Source organism: Megascapheus bottae, chromosome 6, assembly GCF_031878675.1.
Source record: "Megascapheus bottae isolate mThoBot1 chromosome 6, mThoBot2.hap1, whole genome shotgun sequence".
NCBI classification, from domain to species: domain Eukaryota; kingdom Metazoa; phylum Chordata; class Mammalia; order Rodentia; family Geomyidae; genus Megascapheus; species Megascapheus bottae.
Genome location: NC_143514.1, coordinates 14,583,698 through 14,605,782, shown reverse-complemented (window position 1 = coordinate 14,605,782; position 22,085 = coordinate 14,583,698). Strand labels below are relative to the sequence as shown.

The following is a 22,085-nucleotide window of genomic DNA, read 5'->3' as shown; positions in this document are numbered from 1 at the left end:
GATAACTAATATTATCATTCCATTTGAAATTACTTCTCCGTCGGGGTATGGTGATATAGGCTTCTAATCCTAGTACTTGGAAGGCTGAGGCTAGAGGATCATGAATTTGAGGTCACTGGACAACATGAGGAGGCTCTGTTTCAAAAATTTAAGCAAATAGCTGATGCTGGTGGCTCCAGTCTGTAATCCTAGCTACTCAGGAAGCTGGAAACTGAGGATCTTAGTTTGAAGCTAGTCTGGGCAGAGAAGTCTGAGACTGGTATCTCTAATAAACTACTCAGTAAAAGCTAGAAGTTGGGAGGTAGCTCAGTGGAACAGTAGCCTTGAACAAAATGAAACTCAGGGGTGGTGCCCAAGCCCAGGACCAACACAAGATAACATAAAATTAAATTAAAAAAAAACAAATCCTATTCATTTATTTCATTTCATTGTTGGGGTAATGTATAGGGGGGTACAGTTACATACGTCAGGTAGTGGGTGTATTCCTTCTTACACATTGATATCCCTTCTCATGATTTTGTCCCCATTTCCCCCCACCCCCTAACAATCATCTTGTTTTCTCCTTCCTTTCCCTATTTCAAATAAACAAATAAACATATATATATAATATACCAGGTAACAAAGCTATATACAGTAACCACGTGATATTAACCATAAGGGGAAAAATGGGAAAGGAAATAGCATAGTACATTAAGAACAACAATCACAAAGATCAACTTTTGTTTCCATATCCTAGAGTTCATTTCATTTTTCTATTCAGTTTTGTATTGATTTTTCCTTCAGAGTTGTTGGCGTGCATAGTAACTGCCACATAGTTTCATTTGTGTCCCCAGTGGCTTCCATGGTGGCTGAATGTACAGTATTTGAAAAAGTTGATCAGTTGGATCTTAACTATTTTACCTAACAAGACGAAATTGAAATCTAGTTAACTTAGAGTCATGCAAAACCTGCTGAAGGATCTTCTCAAGTCATGGTATTAGCAGAGATGCTATCCTCTGCCCTTATTTCTTTCCTTTGCTCTAAATGTCAATTAGCTGGAATTTATTTCTTAGCTTTTCTGTCTGGAAAACAATTTTGCACATTGTCTCCTGAACTGCTTCTCTATATTTGGAAGTATGGATTGACGATATTACTGCTAAGACTGTGGTTTGCTATAAGATAGAAAGTAAAGTGACCTTTTCAGTCTGACAGGGATATAAATCATTTTGTCTTTTTACTCATGCTCTAACAGAGAAAGTTTAAGATAAGAATAACAACTTGGAGAGTTGTTAATTGGAAATATTCCTAAAACATAGTCACTTTTGAATCTTTTATCCTCTTTGGATGCTAGTTGAGATACATTGATTTTGCATAATAATAATTCTAAATAGGCCCCTATTTATGCAATTATTTTATTTGGTTTAAGACTGGGACTTGAACTCGATACCTAAAGGCATTGACTACAGCTTGACCAACTCAGCCACAGCTCCAAACCTTTATTATGCTTATTTTAACAAATTATTATTTTGGCCTGTAATAGAATTTATACTATACACATACTATAGTTGTTATATTATAAAGTGGCACCTTCAAAAACAGAAATATAAATTTCAAAAGTGTCATAAGATTGATGGACCATAGTTATAGCATTGTTTTTTAAGAAAATAAAATTTTTATTTGTATTATTCCTATCCATTGTCCATTCCATTTCCATTCTAATCTGGATTGTATCCATATGGTCAGCATTTGATGAGTGTTCATTGAATGAAATGAGGGTATTGATTGCAGTTCTAATGTTTATGAAACAACAGTAAACCTATTTCTGCTGATGTGATTGTGACTTCATAGAAATACCAGATTCTATTTGCAAGCCATGGTCTCATATTTAATACTTGCATTTTGCTGACTGACCACTGCTTTTTACTCATGATTTATGTCTCATCTACTTTAGAAACACCTCTCTTTAACCATGAACTCAAGGATAGTTTACTTTGCTTGACATCATAAACTGCCTGAATAGAATCTAAGTATAGATATTTTGTAATGTTCTACAGGTAATTAGGATGAATAGACAAGTTTATAAACCCTCAGCCATAGTGCATAAATATCTCCACAAATTGTAACCTAATACACAAAGGTCAAGTGCAATTTAGTCACTGCTCTGCTTAAATCATTTTTCATACATTCTGTTGCCAAACAGCAATGATTTGGTAAGAATTGAATCTTTAGATACATTGATCACAATGAAGTTACCTTATACCCCTCCTCCTTTCCAGAACATGTAATCAATTAGATTTTCAATGACTATTGTTCTTTTTAACATTAAAGTCAGATAGTTATGTTGGAAGTAAAATTCTCAATTAATAGTCTAGTTTAAAATAACCTTAACCATTTTTAAGTCAGAAATGCTATATTTTCCAAATAATCAGAGTTTTGACATTATCTCTGCTTTCAATTTTCAGTTCATGTAACCCTTTATTATATGACACCATAACTGACTGTTAACTGACAACCATTTCCACTATGGTAAGCAGCATGTCTATATGTTTTCTCATGGAGCATTTGTGTTGCTACAGCTGTCATTGAAAAGGAAATTAATATATTGGTTGGTTCACTGATTCAACATACATACATTAGAGCTCCATTATGTGTTCAAAGTGGATTCTAAGCTCATTCATCCAATCATATAGTTAGCAAGTATGTATCATGAGCATAATGTGAGTTCTAGCCAGTTGCTGGGCAAAGATAATCACAGCCATCAGTAACATAAGAAGATTTAAATCTGTAACAATGATAGATGTTTTAAGAGACAGGTGCATGGTTATGGGAAAATACAGAAGACAAGCTCAGGAAGGACAAATAAGTCTTCCCTGAAATAACAATGGACTATTGAAAAACCAAATGAATGAAGCAGGAAAGAAGATTGCAGGCTATGACAGGACAAAAGAACTGAAGAAAAAAGTTGAACAACATAGCTAAAGAAAACGAAATAAGGGCATACATGTGAGATCGTTTCAGAGAAGTGGGCAAAGGACAGAACAAAAGGTTACATGGGTATATATTTCTGCATAGAAAGAAGCCTGTGAGTATTTGAAAAGCTAGGGAGACTGCTAAGTTGACAGGGTTGATGCATACTTGGGACCTGCCCGTACAAGGTGGCCCCAGCTGATGGTAACTATTGGATTTCTAGAAAATAACCAGGGTAATGGGGCCAGGCTACCTTTCCTGGAACAGTTTATACCTGCTACCGAGTCATTTGTGAGTCTCAATAGTGATTTGTGTACACATCACCTGGACTCATGTTGTCAGAGACCCACAGATATATAAATGAGTCATCATCTTCTATTTAATGATGTTCATGAAACAAATATGCACATATACTCAACAAAATCTGTCAGACAAGTAACTTCAAGCCTTATATGATTGTCTTTGTGATGATCCCAATTTGATAAATTATTTTAGAACACTGGATTTTAGACTCAGGAACTTGCCTGTCCATTCAACTATTTCTAATGACATTTAAGTTATCCTGCTTCTAATTAATTTACTCCCCTCTAGAAACCTGTTCTTATTTTTTCTCAATTTTATGGGTTTATGGTAATAAACTCAATACTGATTTTCAAATAAAATGTTTGAAGCCTTATTAAATATTATTATATTTTGTAAACACTTGGGCTTGTACTCAAAACTCAGGCATTATTCCTTAGCTACTTTGCTGATGCTCTAACGCTTGAGCTACATAGCTCCATATCCAGCTTTTTGCTGGCTAGTTAGACATGAGAGTCTCAAAGACTTTTCTTTTCTTTTCATATATTTTTTATTGTAATTAATAGAAGGGTTACATGATATTTGTCAGATAGAAGGTGCATTAATTCACATACATTGATACCCTTTCACATGTCTTGGTCCCCATTTCTCTCCCCCCAACCCCCACACTTCATCTTGTTTTCCCCCCTTCCCTATCCAATTTCAAATAACCAAATACAAATATATCCCATATATCAGGTAACAAAGTGAGATACTGTAACAATATGAGATAACCAAGGGGCAGCAAAAGAGGTAAGAGATAACATAGTACCTTAAGGACAACAATCATTCATTATATGTCTTATGTTTCTATATCCTAGAGATCCTTTCATTTAGCGTCGTATTATATGGACTTATGTACCTAGCTTTTGCTCTATTGCAAATCTCTGCTAGGAGAGCCCAAGGTTTCCACTGATTATGACAAATGAGGGAAACCATTGATCCTAAGTTCCTTTGAGACTGGCTTATTTCACTTAATATGATTTTTTCTAAGTCTTTCCATTTCCTAACAAATGGTGCAATGTCGTTCTTTCTGACAGCAGCATAGAATTCCATTGTGCACAAATACCACATCTTGTTGATCCATTCATCAACTGAGGGACATCTAGGTTGGTTCCATATCTTTGCTATGGTAAATAGTGCTGCAATGAACATTGTTGTGCTAGTGGATTTAGTATGTCCTTGTTTCTGGATGGTTGGGTAAATGCCAAGTAGTGGAATTGCTAGGTCATAGGGGAGCTCTATGTTTAGTTTCTCAAAGACTTTTCTGCCAAGACTAGCTTCAAAGTGTGATCCTCAGATCTTAGCCTCCTGAGTTGCTAGGATTATAGGCATGAGCTATTCGTTCATGTCTTTCAGTCAGCTTGCAGTCGACCATAATTTTCATAGTCCATACCTAACCCATTTACAACTCCTGTCCACTGTGCCTTCAAATATATTCAGTGGTCAATCCAGCCCTTTACCTCACAGTGAGAGAGCAGCATTTCATATCTGAACATTTTTATCATGGCTACGTCATTCTATGATTCCCCAGGGCCTCTCTATTTTGTTCTCAACACAGGTGTCTCAGTGGTCTAGAAATATTAGTTTAATGGGAAATTTGTCTTCTCTGAAATAAAGAATCATGAGAAAAGTTGGCTCACATCACCTGTTTAACTTTCTATTGGATTCCATATCAACTGGAATGAAATCTAGTCTCCTTGGAGATTCCATTGTGGATATTGCTCTATTATGCAAAATTGTTAGGGCAGAGAGCCTCTTATGGCTTCTGAGACTTTATATAGATATATTTTTTTTATCAAGAATACACTTGAGGAACCAGGAGTGTGGTCTAGTGGTAGAGTACTTGCCTCATATGCACAAAGCCCTGGGTTTAATTCCACAGTACCATATACACAGGAAAAGCCAGAAGTGGTGCTGTGGCCCAAGTGGTAGAGCATTAGCCTTGTGCTCGAGGACAGTGGCCAGGCCCTGAATTTAAGTCCTGTCAAACAAACAAAACAAAACATATATATATATATATTTATATACACACACGTATATGTGTGTGTGTGTGTGTGTGTGTGTGTGTGTGTGTGTGTGTCTGTGTAGGCATTGAGTAATCCAAGTACTATTAACTGTAATATATTTCAGTTGACTATAAAACTTTTTTTGAGTACCATGGGACACTAGATATAGTAATGTACATTATAAAATTTTAGGGCTTTTATATAATTTTCTTGGTTACTAATATAGTAAGGCAGCTTATTAGTCCAAAGACCTATTTTGGTATTATCTTCTGTTTCATTTCTTTATTTTGTTTTTTTTTTCTGTGTGTTTTAGAAAAGGCCATGTACTCTATCCAGGTTGGCCTTAAACTCTTGATCCTGCTTCAGTCTCCCTAGTTCAAGGATGTACCACCATGCCTGACTCTGACCTGTTTCAACTACAAGAATAAGATTTTAGATAATTTTTAGAAAGTCTAGTAATTTCAGATTGGCATACGATATCTACCCATATGGTTTCTATTGAAATTATTTGTGCAACATGGTCATCAAAATTGAATCTATGGGCCGGGAGTTTGGCTTAGTGGTAGAGTGCTTGCCTAACATGCATGAAGACTCAATTTTGATTCCCTTGGTACCACATACATAGAAAAAAGTCAGAAGTGATACTGAGGCTCAAGTGGTACAGCTCCAGCTTTGAGAAATTTCAAGGACAATGCTGAGGCCCCGAGCTCAAGCCCAGGATTGGCAAAAAAAAAATGAATTGATGAATTTTTCCAACTATTGCAGAATTTAGGTCAATATTCTTAGTTTGCTAACACTTCATTTTAGTTTATAATTATGTGATTCATATATGTCATAAGTACATATAATATAACAGAGCTGACTAGCATGGCTCACACATGTAATCCTACTTAGGGAAATAAAGGTCTGGAAGATTGCTGTTTGAACCCAGCCTTGCCAAGAAATTATGCATGGCTCCATCTCCTACTACTAAAAAAATGCTGCCTGAGGTATGGCTCAAATGGTAAATAGCCTAAGGCCTAAGTTCAATCATTAGCATTGGTAAATAAATGAATAAATAAATGAGATAATGGTGTCAGAGAATAATAATCTAATACTCTAAAGTATTGGACTGTTCAAACCTTGTAATATGTTATGCACATCTGGGTTAGTGTTTAAGCAATAGTTGTAGTGACTTTATGCAGTACAATGAAAAACTATGAACAGCGGAAATCCCTAAAAGTATCAATATACTAATATTGGGTCATAATAGATGTGGATAGTGGAGTGCTGAACATAAAGGTTTAGATTTACGATGAATTTGGTTATATAAGTTAGGTTCCAGAAAACCTTCTGAGTCATATGTGTCTGAAATAGCACATGAGTATACTGGGGTAGATTGCTAGGTAGGTGATACATACATTTTATGAATGATGTGTAGTAAACATTTAGCAACATACATCTATAGAATTTTTATTCTTTCCCAGGCACTCAGAGAAAGCAGATGATAGGAATCAAGTTAATTATGGCTCTGGGGACACATGGGTAGAAAATATCCATCTGACTTTGGTACCTGGTATATTGTATATATGTTTATTTGTTTATTTGAAATAGGGAAGGAAAGGGAAGGTGGGAACAAGATGATTGGGAGGGGTGGGAGGAAGGAAATGGGGACAAAAACATGAGAAGGGAAAACTATGCGAGAAGTAATGCACCTACTACCTGACAGATGTAACTGTAACCCCTCTATACATTATCCCAACAATAAAACAAGAAAATTTCTTAGAATAATAATTATAGTTGAATTTTTATTGAGCATTTCATTATTAATTAGAATCTGAGGGTAAACTAGGTTAGCTAAAGACACAGAGATAATAACTGCTGGGCTTGAGTTAGCAGTTGAATGGTTTCGGGTACAGAAACTAACTTGTTAATTAGTGTCTGAAAACATAACAGATCCTAAGCTGCTGAAAATTTATGAAAAGGTTTCTATGAGTTTGAAATCTACAGTAGCATCAGTAGTGGGTAAATTGTATTAATCTCCTTTCCTTTTTGGTATCTGCTACTACCACATGCATGCACACACACACATTTTATTGGTTTAGATAGTCATTTAAAGCAGCAAAGCTTCTGGTGGGAGATGGCTCAGAATTTGTTCTTATTTTTAAAATTCTGTGTGTCTTTCCATAATGGTATACATTACACATTGCTTTTGGAATGAGGTGCATAGTCAGGATAAAGTATTTGTATCAAAAGGCCACTTCGTATTTGTTTTTAATTAATTATTATTATTTTACCATATCTAAATTTAATTAAAAATACAAAATCAAATCTGGAAAGTCTTGAAGTTGTTAGTTAATGAGTATTTCTAGCCGTCTTCCTTTCCACGTGTATGCCTTGGCTATACAACAGATGCCATTGCCAGGTACTACTAATTCTCATTATTATGGAGTTACCAATCCAGTATGGAAGGGAGGGGGTATTACAATGAGAAAGCTTGGTATCAGCATGGACTGGGAAAAAAATCATACAATAACCAAGGAGCATATAATCTGCTACCACAATAAGATAATGTCACAAAAAATAGTATATAGGAAAGGGAAGGGGGAAAAACAAGGCAATTGGGAGGGGATGGAGGAGGGAAATTTGGAGAAAAACATAGGAAAGGGTATCAATGTTCAAGAATTAATGTACCCACTACATGATGAATGTAACTGTAACCCCTTTATACATCACACTGACAATAAAATACAAAAAAGAAAGTATGTGGAATGCTTCAAAGAGCGTAGATGGCATTTTGAAAAGGTCATTTGCTCAGATGGCAAAGATATATACAGGTCATGTTTAGACCTAGATCAAAGTTTGACTACATCTGAATTGAACTGGTATCATGGCTGCACATTAGATTCTTTGGGGAAAATCATTAAAACAACAGGATGCCTGAAACCTACCCTGGTCAATCTAATTGACTGGTTTTAGGGTGGAATGAAGACACTCTCCTGTTTAAAGAAAATTATGTTCTGTAGGTAAGCTTTCATGACCATTGTGTTTTATGACCATTATCCTAGCTACTTGTGAGGTGGAGATTGGGTGATCATGGTTTAAGACCAGCCTGGGTAGAAAATATATTTATGAGACTCTATCTCAACCCAAGCTTGGGCTCAGTGGTTCAGATATGCCATCCACAGCAACATTGAAAATCACAAATAGGAGATTTATAGCCAGATCCAACCCTGGCATAAAGTGAGGCCTTACTTAGCAATACAAAAAAGAGCTCAAATGGTAGAGCACTTGTCTGACAAAGTACAACAAGGCCTTGAGTATAATACAAGTGTGTAACACACACACACACACACACACATACACAGACACATACACACACAGTGTAAGTGATTCCAGTGACAAGGGTAAGAAATCAATCAACTGGACCTGAAAGAAGTTTGTTTCAGCTGGAGTGATAAGTTCAGAGGTGGACAAATAGGTATTATAAAATAAAAAAATGTCAAGGTTCCACTGTGTTCTCTTCTGGTAAGCAATATTAGCTTGGAGTTGGCGCACTAGAAGTTTTCAGGCAGCAGTGAATTCATGGCAGGTCAGCACTGCCTCTCTAGTGGAGTTCAGCAGGCATGGGTGAGGTGCACTGGGGAGAATTTGGCAGCTGAATTTGCTGTGCTGATGTCTTTACTGGCAAGCTTGATGATATCATTGGCTTAAACTCTGCTTTGTTGCATCTATGCTGTGGAATTTGATGTTCCTTTCTCCTCTTCACTGATTCTTTCTATTCATCCTCCAGGACTCAGTTTATAAGGAACAGATAAAAGATATGTTAACCATTGCAGGCTGTATAGATCTACTGAAGCTAGACAGCGCTGTCATTTTAGTGTGGAAGAGAGTATTATGAGCAATAAAGAAACAAATGAGTGTTTTATATCATAATAAAAACTTTACATAGAAGTGTCGCAGCTTAAATTTTACAGCTCTAATGTCTCAGAATATTTACTTTTTTGTCAGTCATGTTGCTTGAACTCAGAGACTGAGTGCTATCTTTGAGCTCTTCTTCTCAAAGACCTCAAGGCTGCCACTCTATCACCTTGAGCCACAGTTCCATTTCCATTTTGTGAGTGGTTAATTGGAGGTAAGAGTCACAGGGACTTTACTACCTGAGCAGCTTCAAATAGTGATGCACATATCTCAGCCTCCTGAGTAGCTAGGATTGCAGGCATAAGCCACCCATGCCTCTCATGTACCATAGAAAACCAGGCAGCAAGAATATCTTGAGTCAGAAAGTTTTCTCAGCAACAGTTTTCTCATGACATTGATGATGACAAATGTCCACTCTGTTCTGGGAAAATCTCTGCAATTATTCTCATTTTAAAGATGTAGAAATGGAAGCAATACAATTCACCATCACAAAGGTTAGCATCTAAGTGGTATGGGAGATTACAGAGGCAGCCTGATTAACGACATCATATGAATTCTATTGTCACAACATGTCATGGGGATGTGAGAAAAGACTGAGAGGAAGAATTAGAGGAAGTGATATTCTGAGATCTTAAATCAGTAATGCATATGGACGCTGAGAGCAACATGGAGAAGGGATCACTCTGGTTGATGTGGGGGCATTTGGAAGGTGAATGGAATCCCAACAGGAAAGACAGGTATGAGCCATGCAAGTTCTTCATTTATGACTAAAGAGCCGTGTGGTCTTCACAGGAAGTTTATTACCATGTACTTTTACATGATAAATACATTCAGACAACATTTCCACAGTTTAGGTTTTTATATGTGTGGGTTGGTAAGTTGTGTATGTATGTGTGTGTGTGTGCATGCCTACCTATTATTTTGTACTTTGGGGAAAAAAAGAAAGAATCTGCAGATAATTAAAACCAAGAATGAATGATGCTGTACTAGAGGTGTTTGTATACCTAAGCCATCCTTAGGGAATAGGGAAAATTTTGTACCTGGCCTAGGCTGATTATTCCTTGGGTAAGGTGGAACAAACTGTTTCAGAGAGAGAGTAGGATTTATAAAGGCCCAAGGCAGACAAAGAACATGGAGAGTTAGTCTGAAATCAGTATTGCCAGAGCACTGACTGAAAGGAAGGAAATACAGAACCATGATAGATCACAGTCAGTCCTACTCCACATGCAGCTGGAGTGGGTGTCTCCAGTTCCAGAGTTTATATGCGAGGAATGTGGAATGTGGACCCCATCTGGAAGTCAGTGGGGTTCTCTGAAGGAATTTGAGAAGCAGAGTGATTTGAAGCATGGAGTTCTGGAAGCTCAGTCAAGCCATGGCATGCAGATTGGAGAGAAAAGCCAGGGATACAGTAAAGTAGTCTTTGCCCTGGTGCCTTTCCTTTGGCAACAGTTCCTCTATTTAATTAGCCTATAGGCTATATGCAATAAAAGGGAGGAGCCAATTGCTGAATTAAACATATCTGCACTAGACATTTCTTATGTACCGTACTGAATTAGACATATCTGAAATGCTTAACTATGGTCTGGAAACAAAGTTACTGGTGGATTGCTTTGAAGAGTGAAAAATTTTACCTTTTATAATGTCTCCTATCTTCTTCATATCACCTTTATGATAACAAAAAAGTTAAGAAATCTTATAACAACCACAATAAATTATTGCTTTTAATTTTTAAAGAAAGCTAACAAAATCTGAAGTTTTCCCAGCATACATATGTGTGAACATAAACAATAAGATCCAGATTATGAATTTGTTAAGCACTGATTATGAAGTTTGTAAGATCAAATAGCAGCTAGAATTTCATATTGGCTTACTTTCTTATTTACTTCACTTGAGCTAAAGAGAAGAAACTTTTAAGACACAATTAAGTTTTACTGCTTTGTAACTTCATATGTCTTTTTATTAAAAAAAAAACTAAAACCTTTATTATATGTCTCTATTTTCTTTTTCTGATTTTAGGAAGAATTGTGATTTCATATCATGTGTCTCTTGTAAAGTACTTTTGTCAAGACTTTAAAAGCAATGCCTTTGTTTTGAATCCTGTAGAAGGAGTGTGTTGTTATCACATCGATTTGAAATTAGAAAGAAATAAATGTGACAAAGTCCGTGCTCTTGTAAAAGGTCATTGTGCCAAAAGATATCCTATAAATAAAAGGAACATTGAGGTCCCTTTTGGGTGCCATTTCCCTATGGCAGGATTTGACCATGACCCTGTGGGGCTGGGTTCTTTTCTTTTGGCCTTCATGGCTGTGCTTGTGTCTGTCCTGGAGTCTTAACTATGCCCAAGGCAAGCACAAAATAAAATAAAGGAGATACAATGCTGTGGTTTTTCAATAACATTTGCCTTCACCGTAATTTATATCCTGCCATTCTGAATCAAGTTTAATTTAAAATAAATATCTACATCAGGAATCAATTAGCCGGCTCAAAATAATTTTAGGCTATTATATGTATGTTTTTAAGTGCTGTTTTGCAGTTTTCATTTGTGGCATGTAGCCATGAAGGAAGTGAAAAGGACAGAGCAGACATGGCATTACACCAGTGGGGGTGGAAGTATCTTTAGTTTGTTTTTTGATGCTCCATTATCCTGAATACTAATATCTTCAAAGAGCATACTCAGTAATTGACACATATTGGGCAATCTAACATGGAAGGTTCTACAAACATTTCCTTAGTTTTATGGTTACAAAAATAAGAAAGTAAGAATAATCAGGTATCTTATTGGTCTAAACATGACCATTGCAACTAGGACTTGTAACAGATATGTTCCCAAATACTATTACAATTTTCTTAAAATAGTCCAAAATTGCTCTAAATATAACTACTCGCAAAAAATACAAATTTATCTAAAATATCTTATTTTTCACAAAGTGTCTGTTCTTTGTGGTTTCTTTCTTTCTTTCTTTGTTTCTTTTTTGGTGTTGTTGATCCTGGCCCCTGAGCTTTTTTTGCTCAAAGCTAGCATTCTACCACTTGAGCTTCAGCATTACCTCTAGCCATTTTAGTGTTACAGTAAAAGTCTCACCAGCTATTCTCCATGGGCTGGCTTTGAACTGTGATCTTTGTCTCTCAAAATTCCTGAATATCTAAGATTACAGGTTTGAGCCACACGTGGCCAGATTGGATTGCATCTCCCTATTGACGTTTCTTGTTATCACTGGGATTACAGATTCATTTTACCCAGCCATTGGTGGAGATGGAGTCTTTTGAATTGACAGGCCCAAGCTGACCTCAAAACATGATCTTCTGATCTCTCCCTCCCAAGTTGCTAGGGTTATAGGCTTCTATCAGTGTTCTTGGCAGGCCTTTATTATTAATGCATATACAATAGAAATCATGTACACACATTTTCATATATTTTTATATATCTAGAAGTCAGTATCCCCAAAATATATTATGCAAAAACCAGATGCACATTGCTCTAAATCTCTCATTTTAAGGTTCATATATCCTATTATACACTAATTACTGTAAATGAAAATCAAGTGAAAATCATAATGTTCTTTAAATGTAAAAAAATTAATGTACTTTATTGTAATTTGAAAAGTGATATACAAAGGGATTGCAATTACAGGAGAGAACAGAAGGAAATGTACCACTACATGACTTACATAATAGAAAATCATAATTTTCAAAGAGGAAATCCCTGTTTGTTAGTCTCTAATTTGGGAAGAGATAAGTTGTGGAGTTATATTATTTCCTGATTTTAAAATCAGTCCCATTTTTTCTTATCAGGTTCTTTCAGACATAGCATATTTGTAGTGTAAAACATATTTTGAAATGTAATGATAATCTTGTAATAATTGAGTATTCTGGTGTAACATTATTAATGATTATTATTAATAATAGTAGTCACTACTTTCAGACAGGAGCAAACAGAACAATGCTTTTCATACTCCTTTGAAAGTAGACCCTGTTTCTCACAGTGGTTACAGTGGCATGTTGAGTAAAACATTGGCTGGCACATACCTTACTCTGAATACTTTAAATTTAAATACAGACACAAATATAACAGATTCAATTTTATTGAATATTATGGGTTCTAACATCCATTATTTGGGTTTGAACTTAGGACCTCACACATACCTGCTTGATTTTCTTGCACAAATTTTGCTTGACTACTTCAGCCATGCTTCCAGCCCAGTTCTATACTGATAAATTTTGAAAATGGAATCTTCAGATGTTTCTGCCCTAGGTAGGCTTGAGTTCCTCTGATATCAGTCTTCCTGAATGGATAGAATTACAGGCAGGAGCCACTCATGCCTAGTTTAGAGATCATTTTTATAGCAATCCTTATTTTGACATCCTTTGTGGATGAAGTGGATATATAATTGGAAGACAATGAGTCTGAAGATCTTAATAATTTAAAAAAATAGAAAAGAAACACCAAATTCATTCTTTCCTATCTGGCTTACTTTGTTCAACAAACCTTAAGGTTCACCCATGTGAATCCATGTGTTGCAATGAGCCATGTGAGCTCATTATTTCAAGATCTGTTTATTCGATATTTCAGTTTGGTGCCTAGATAATTTGATATACTAGTTCTTCCTTCCAATTTTTTGTCAGAATAAATTTCCAGCCCATGTATCATCTTGTGTAACTGCATTCATCTCTTGAAGGCAAGTTGGTTTCTGCTTCTTGACTTTTGTGAATATTATTGCAGTCATCAACAGCATGCAGTACATACCTACTAGTGGAATTAAAATATGTCACTTCAAAGGGACTGAAAGTACATTATAGGAGCAAAGTGAGAAGGGGAAGTTTTAGAAATTGACAATAATGGTGCTTATACAATACTTTGAGTATAATTTTTGCTACAGAATTGGGTGCTTCATAATGTACTCAGTGAATCTTTCCTCAAATGTTATTTTTTAAAGGTAATATGTACATTTTTTGCCATTTAACAAAGCAGGTTATGAATAAAATATCTTATCAAAATGAATAATCTGTCTATAAATTCAAAAAGAGGTGAAGTATGGTTTATTGTGTTTTAGAAATAAATGAATGCAATCATGTTACTTTTATTTTGGTCAGAAAACGAGACTAAAAAATTTAAAAGAAATTGGCTTAATTGTATGTAACCTGATCACATTCTACATAAATATATTTGTCATTTTGCTATTTCATAATTTTGCTTGAGCTTACCCAAATACCTATTAAAGAGTAAATTTCATGAAATTTAAATAAAAATGATTAGATGGTTAATATATGTAGATTTATTTTTTGTCAGTCCTAGGACTTGAACTCTAGGCCTAGGCATTGTCCTTATCTTCAGCTCAAGACTAGTGCTCTACCACTTAAGCCACAGTACCATTTCTGTCTTTTTCTGTATATGTGATACCCAGAAATCCAAACCAGGGTTTTGTGCATGCTAGGCAAGCATTCTACCACTCCTCACTCCTGTTCCCTAATATGCAGATTTTTTATGCTATATAAATTTTTTCTCAGTTGAAAATAGTAGCATTACAATATACTATACTATAAGCCATTGAATTCTATATTTCAAATGGGTGAATTATATGTGTATTTTATCTCATTTAAAAGCTATTTATACAAACAAGTCTTCCTTATTTCTTTCCTTCCTTCCTTCTTTCTTTCCTTCCTTCTCTTTTCTTTTCTTTTCTTCTTTTCTTCTTGTGATAGTCCTTTGTCTTCAATTCAGGGCTTGGGTGCTATCTTTTAGCTTCTTTTGCTCTGGGACAGAGCTCTACTAGATCCAAAGCTCCACTTTTTGGGGTAGGAGGGTGCTGTTTGTTGAAGATAAGAGTCTCACAAACTGGCTGGCTTCAAACCATGATCCTCCAATATCAGCCTCTGAAGGTTGTAGCACTTATAGACATAATGAACAAGTCACTCCTCAAGCAGAAAAGTTGAATATACCAAAACTATTTAACAGACAATTCCCAGGTAGGTGGAATGAATTGGAGTTACGAAATATAGGCTTTCACCAACAAGAAGATATCTATTAGTGTGAGGAAATCCGATTTTACACAACTATATTGGGTTTCAGTGTGCATCCTACAGCATGAACAAGTGTTCACAGAAAATAACTGGAAATATTAGTGCTTAAAAATAAACTATGTGTGCATACTTGATACATACACATAATTCACAGCCACAATACATATACCACATTATTTGTATACAGTCTCAAATACATACATATGCAACTTCTGTTTTGTATGCCCATAATTTTATTTCCAATTTACTATATTTTGAACTTTAGATGTTCATATGGTTTGTATTACTATCTACACTAAACTACCTCACATTAAGGAGGCCTGGTAAGTGACAGATCTTGGGAATTAAGCGAATCGTTTTTCCCTGTATTAGAAAAGCTCTCATTTTAATGTGTAATTAATTTTTATTATGTTTCAGCTGCTCCAGTTGATGTACTCAAAGCACTAGATTTCCACAAATCTCCAGAAGGAATAACAAAAACAACAGGATTCTGCACAAACAGAAAGAATTCAAAAGGGTCAGATACAGCTTACAGAGTTTCAAAGCTAGCACAAATCAGTGCCCCAACCAAACAACTCTTTCCAGGTTTGTACATTATTATTATGAGTGCCACTACTATTTTTGTTACTGTCACTTTACTTATTATTATTTCTTTTGAGAATGCTATGCAACTGCCAATTATAGGAGAAACACATTTTTTACAAATTAAGCACTAAACAAATTGTACCCTCAAAATGATATAATAAAAGTCACTAATTACTAGTCATAGTACAGCAATTATAGAAAAAAATGCTTACTTGCATTTCAGGATTTATTTCAGGATGACAAAATATAAGATACATAGTTTTGTGGCAATCCCATTTTTGCTTGTAAGTGTACAAGAAGTATTCATTGAATTTAAGTCAGGGTGAGGAAAACTCCCTTTAATGTACTTAGGTTACTTTGGGAGACATGCAAATTTTGATATATTTTGTGCATGACTTTCCAAAGGCTCTTGTTGAAAGAAACACTTGCATCAAAGAGGTAAGTTCTGCATTTTTTATGTGTGTGCAACATTACATTTTGGGGAGTTCTGGATCAATAGATACTTTAAATCTTCACTTGTCAGATTCACATAAGGTACTAAAAAATTTGGTGCCTGCATTTTCCTGTGAGAGCACTAACTGATATAATAGCATTGGTTACCTAGAAATCATGAGGAACTAAAGATGAGAGGCACAAATCCAAGTATCATACTTTCTTTTTTGTCATTTCAAACCAATTTATTTTCTTGCTTCATGAGTAATGGCATTTTCAAAGCAGTGTAGCCAGCATACAATCACAAATCCTACAGGATATTGGAAAAAAAATCACAGGGCAGAGAATGAATGAGATGGTCGAAGCAGTTAAGCTCATTGCATACTCCTGAAGCAAGTTAAGTGGATGATTTCATTCCTATTTAACAAATGTCTTCTGATTTGACCAAGTTATATTTAATCTAGATTTGATGTATTTTAAGGCAAATATTTCATGTATTATTATACATGACTTTTTAGTGCTGTAGAGGCTTTTATTCAGCAATTTAGTGCGTTATATTATTAGCCAAGTTGATGGATTGGAAGTCAGTAAAGTGACATTTCATCATTGGTTTAGCTCATATGGTAAACAGCCAAATGATCTGAAAGATTTGAAAATTATAACTGAGATGTTGTCCAAGCTTCTGTCTATCTTATGCATACATTTGTAATTTAAAATATATTCATGTTATTATTGTCTCTTTTATCATATATTTCTAATAATATTGAATTCATAAACATCTTAGTTTTACATTATTTTAAATGACTTCATTGGATTTTACTATGTTGGCATTTTCTGTTCCTTCTCCCAGCCTTAATCATTGCAACTCATTCTTAACATTTTATAATTAATAGGAGTGCTCAGATGAATTGACAAAAAATCTATTTATTTAAAATAGTTGTAAAATATACTACTTTGCAACTGGAAAATTTATGAACTGACTAATCTTCTGCCTTAAATAATGTTTTCCATTTCACTCATTTGCCAGAGTATTAATAAGTATAAGTAATATGTATGTAATATATAATATATATGTTATAATATATGATAAGTAATAGATTATGTATGAAAAATAAAGCCCACAATCTAATAAATTTATATGCAATGTTTTTTTTATAAACCCAGTATAAGAAGTTATTTCTTAATTAAATGAAATACCTTTATGGTAATCCTTATATGACATATTTCTTTATTAGGTATTTACTAAGCACATATGTAAGTCAGATAGTGAGTGGCACTGCTGCACATTTGTAATATCCATTTTCAATGTCAAGGAAATAGAACCTGGAGGAATATTGGAGCATGTGTTTTTGAATTTAGAATGGCCATACATAACTGTATGAATAATACTTCTGATTCATAGTGATATATACTTTCATTAGTGAAACTGTATTGTGTGACCAAAAGCTTTTTAGCTATTGAAGGGATAATAAAAATAATACTTTTCATGACACACCATTACATTGCTCCTTACTGAAAGAATATATGTGATATTGAACCATTGGCAAATCTGAAATTTCTAACCCTTTGTCCTTCTTTTCACAGGGGGAAGTTTCCCTGAAGATTTCTCAATATTATTTACAGTAAAACCTAAAAGGGGAATTCAGTCTTTCCTTTTATCTATATACAACGAACATGGTATTCAGCAAGTTGGTGTTGAGATTGGAAGATCACCTGTATTTCTGTTTGAGGATCAAACTGGAAAACCCGCCCCGGAAGACTATCCACTCTTCAGAACTGTTAATATCGCTGATGGGAAGTAAGAAACAAATGTTTTGGCTGTGCTGAAAATCATGCTTTTGTTCAGTCATCTAACAACTGTTTCATGTGATTTAAGATGAAAAAAAATAAGCAAAGAGTAAAATATTGCCCACTGCCCAGTTTACTTCACAGTCTTGGCAGACAAATTTTTAAAGAATAATTTTGATCAGTTGTACATCTGGTGTAAGAAACAATGAAGTGGAGCAGAATGGAGGATAGGCAATAGCAGTGGCAGTGCATTTTTTTTTTGCCAGTCCTGAGGCTTGAACTCAGGGCCTGGGCTATGTCCTTGAGCTTTCTCCTGGCTAATGTTCTATCACTTGAGCCACATCACCACTTCTGGCTTTTTCTGTGTATGTGGTACCAAGGAATCGAACCTAGGTTTTCATGTACACTAAGCAAGCACTCTACCAGTAGGCCAAACACCCAGACTGGCAGTGCAATTTTAGGAGGGAAATCAGGGAATTCATTCTTCACTAGGAAGACTCCCTGTCAGAAGGGTGGAGACTTAGCACACAGAGATGGGTATGCTGTTCCAGGAAAGGAGAATATGGGGAAGAAGCAACATCCTTGCTTCTTCTGGCCCATTTGTATGTAGCAACATTGGAATGAACCGTCCAGCAGGATGACAAGGATGGCAAAGCCAGTGGAGATCTAGAAAGGATAGGGAGATAAACTTAGTAAAAAAATCTATGACATGAACAAATGGAAATATCACTTCTTTTACTAACTTTCATACAATACAATGCCTTATACAACTAATATATGTTAATAAGAATTAGAAAGATTGGTTTTTGGAGGAAGCATATCAGTGTTATATGAGAACATATTAATTAAAGACATGAACATTGAGTGTTTATTTAACAATTTGCTAGTAAATATGATGCTGTGATGACCTGTCATTCCCACAGTTCAATTATTCAACAGAAGGTCAGGTTTAGAGATCTCATCATCCTTTACAATTGTACTCATTTTTAGTGTTATTTTTTTGCTAATGAAAAGCACATACCAACCGTACTAGGAAAGCTTTAAGCGAGGACACAGGCTTCTTGGCATGCACTACGTGTAAATTTGACTCTCAGTGTATTTAGTGGCTCTTTATATAAATCTTTGCTCTATCCAAATGAAGCAGGCCAGGCGTCTGTGCTTGTTGAATGTGCTTGTGGAAAGAGCAGGAGATTAAGAGTATATGGAAATATATTTGGTCCTCATCAGTAGCCATGCCAAGTATCAGGACTCAGACATTTGAGGAAGGCTTCTGAAACGTTTTCAGTACTTATTTTATGGATCTAGTCCTAGACATTTCTGGAATATTAATCTCACACTTTTCCATTTGGAAAATAAGTAAAATATAAGCCAGAAAGGCTTACAGAACCCAAGTGAGCTGTACTTAGTGGTTTATGTTAGCACCAGATACAGCTAATGAAACCCACCTTTCTTTTTCCTTTCTTTCCATCTTTCTTCCCTCCCTCCCTCCTTCTTTCCCTCCTTTCTTCCCTACCTCCCTCCTTCCCTCCCTTCCTTCCTTCCTCCCTTGCTTCCTTCCTTTCCTCCTTCCCTCCCTCTCTCCCTTCCTTCCTTTCTTCCTTTCCTCCTCTCTCACTCCCTTCCTTCCTTCCTTCCTTCATCCCTCCCCTTCTTTCTTCCTTCCCTCTCTCCCTTCCTCCCTCCTTCCCTCCCTCCCTCCTTTTCTCCATCCCTCCCTCCCTCCTGCCCTTCTTAGGATATGAGTGTTTCCAATCATCTTGGGGGGTCTCTCCCTCCTTGCTTTCTATCATCCCCTTGAACTACACCCAGCAATAACTGTGGAGTGAATCCACCCTGTCAGTCCACACACACCCTGACCCTGCTTTTCTTTAGCATCCCCCCACATTGCCTGCCAACAACTCTGGGAAGAAGGATAAATATTGTGTGTCAGTCTTGGATCCTGCTCACAGCCATGATCTCTAACCATCTTGAAACTAAAGTGGGAAAAACAGCATTTGAATGCCCTGGAAATAAATTGAAAGACAAGTGTAGCACGTTGTGTTTTCATAATTAGAGCAGTCAGGAGCTGGGGATGGGAGCAGTCATCAATGAGAAGATGTAGTCTTTATGGGCAATCTCAGGGCAATCACTGGAGCAGAAATTGTGTGCATGCGTGTGTGTGTGTGTGTGTGTGTGTGTGTGTGTGTGTGTGCTTTCCAGTGGAATTCCACAGTGGAATTCCATTTTCACATAGAGAACTATTCCTTACTCCATATCCCCATCTTAATCTCTATTGAAATCTCTCCCTTATTGGAATAGAGGGAAAGTGTCTTTTGTTAGTGCCACATAAAGTGAAAAAGGACAGGTGCTTCTTCATCAACACAGACTTTTAAGAATTATCATTGTCCTGGATAAAGGACACATAGTCACTGCTGTATGAGCTAAAGCTCTTTTTTTTAAATTTGTACTTTTTACTCAGTTTTTGAAATGTTTTAACTTGAGTAATGGTTTGGCACCTCAGTCAGAATGACTTGACTCTTGCAGGTGGCATCGAGTAGCCCTCAGTGTGGAGAAGAAAACGGTGACGATGATTGTGGATTGTAAGAAGAAAACCACAAAACCACTGGACAGAAGTGAGAGATCTATTGTGGATACCAATGGAATCACAGTTTTTGGAACAAGGATTTTAGATGAAGAAGTTTTTGAGGTACCAAAAAAGTCAAACTGACTTAATTTTATGGTTGTGAAATCTGAGGGCCTACAATCAATAGATGTTATAAAGCAAAGTGGCAAACCATGGAAGCTCACCTACTTTCTTTGTCTGTGTGTGTAGCGAGGGTGTTTTCCATTGATGGATATTGGCTCCTAACTTCCAGGAAGCTTGGTTAGTAATGGGATGATTTGAACACAAGCATACTATTCTTCTGGCAGGACCTAATGGCTTCCCTCTTAACATTGTCCATTATTTTCTCTAGAGAAAAGAATGTTTCCTTCATTTCCTTGTGTGGGAGATTCTTACAAAAGTTATAGCAAGTCATAACCTTTGCTTTGAATAGGTACAAGGTAAGGATAATACTTGCAAAAGATGAACTCTTAAGTTATAAGCCTTTTTTTAAGTAATAGGAAAGTCATGAGAAGAAGCTTCTCATTATTTTGCTGATTATCGCAAAAGCATTTTTTCTTTCATTCTTTTAGAAATTTTATTTAACATTGGATATAGTGAGTCATGTCTTTAATTTCAGGATTTTTGTTATAGAAATGAATCTATATCCAGACTCAAAAAATGGATGTACATTTGAGACATTAGTTATTATTTTCATGATGATTTTAGCACAATTTTCTACTCACTAATTTTTCAGAGCCTAGAAGAGTAAAGCTGTGTACTGTAACATAGATAGAGACTTGCATTATACAGAAGTTGTGCTGTGTTTGACTGATTTGTGAATCAATAAGCACACACACTCATGAGTCATACAGTCACACATATAAGCAGTATGCATATTCATAAAACAAATAGTGTAAACTCACATTATTAACTAGACTATTGCATTCTTGTATTTATGTACATAACCTATGGTACAGTGCTAAATATAATTAGTATTTATTTACAAGTTATTTATGGTTGTTTCCACCAGTGTGTAATTATGAATTGCATTATCCACAAAATATTTTAATCCACTGCATTTTACTGAATGCAAAGAAGAACCTGAAATTGCACAGATTTTCTAGTGCCATTTATTGATTGTATACACAGTGATACATGATTAGTTAGCAGATGAATGAACATTATTTACAATTATATAATATGTAGTTTTCCATTCTTATTTTAAAATCAAATGATAAATAAACATTCGTTTTACAAACTGATTTACTTTTGATTTTTATAATCCATGTAACCTTATCCTCTAGGATCATAAATCAGTAATGTAGAAAAATATCACTGAATTTCTTTCTTCCTCTTCTCTTGAGAAACATCATTGAGTTTCTTTCCTCTTCTCTCTTGCTCTCTTTGTGTCCTTCTCCCTTCCACCTCATTCATCTTTTCCTTCCTTCCTTTCTTCCTTCCTTCCTTCCTTCCTTCCTTCCTTC

At 35.6% G+C, this 22,085-nt stretch overlaps 1 protein-coding gene across 2 annotated transcripts in view; it reads left to right on the top strand.

Moving 5' to 3' along the window:
- Window positions 1–22,085, top strand: part of Col11a1 (collagen type XI alpha 1 chain) — a 179,037-nt gene that overhangs the window by 9,160 nt on the left and 147,792 nt on the right. For both annotated transcript variants that reach the window (XM_090333682.1, XM_090333683.1), the window contains exons 2-4: window positions 15,630–15,797; window positions 17,814–18,027; window positions 20,541–20,703. In XM_090333682.1, the coding sequence (XP_090189808.1) occupies window positions 15,630–15,797; window positions 17,814–18,027; window positions 20,541–20,703 (545 nt within the window). The remainder of the gene's footprint in view (window positions 1–15,629; window positions 15,798–17,813; window positions 18,028–20,540; window positions 20,704–22,085) is intronic.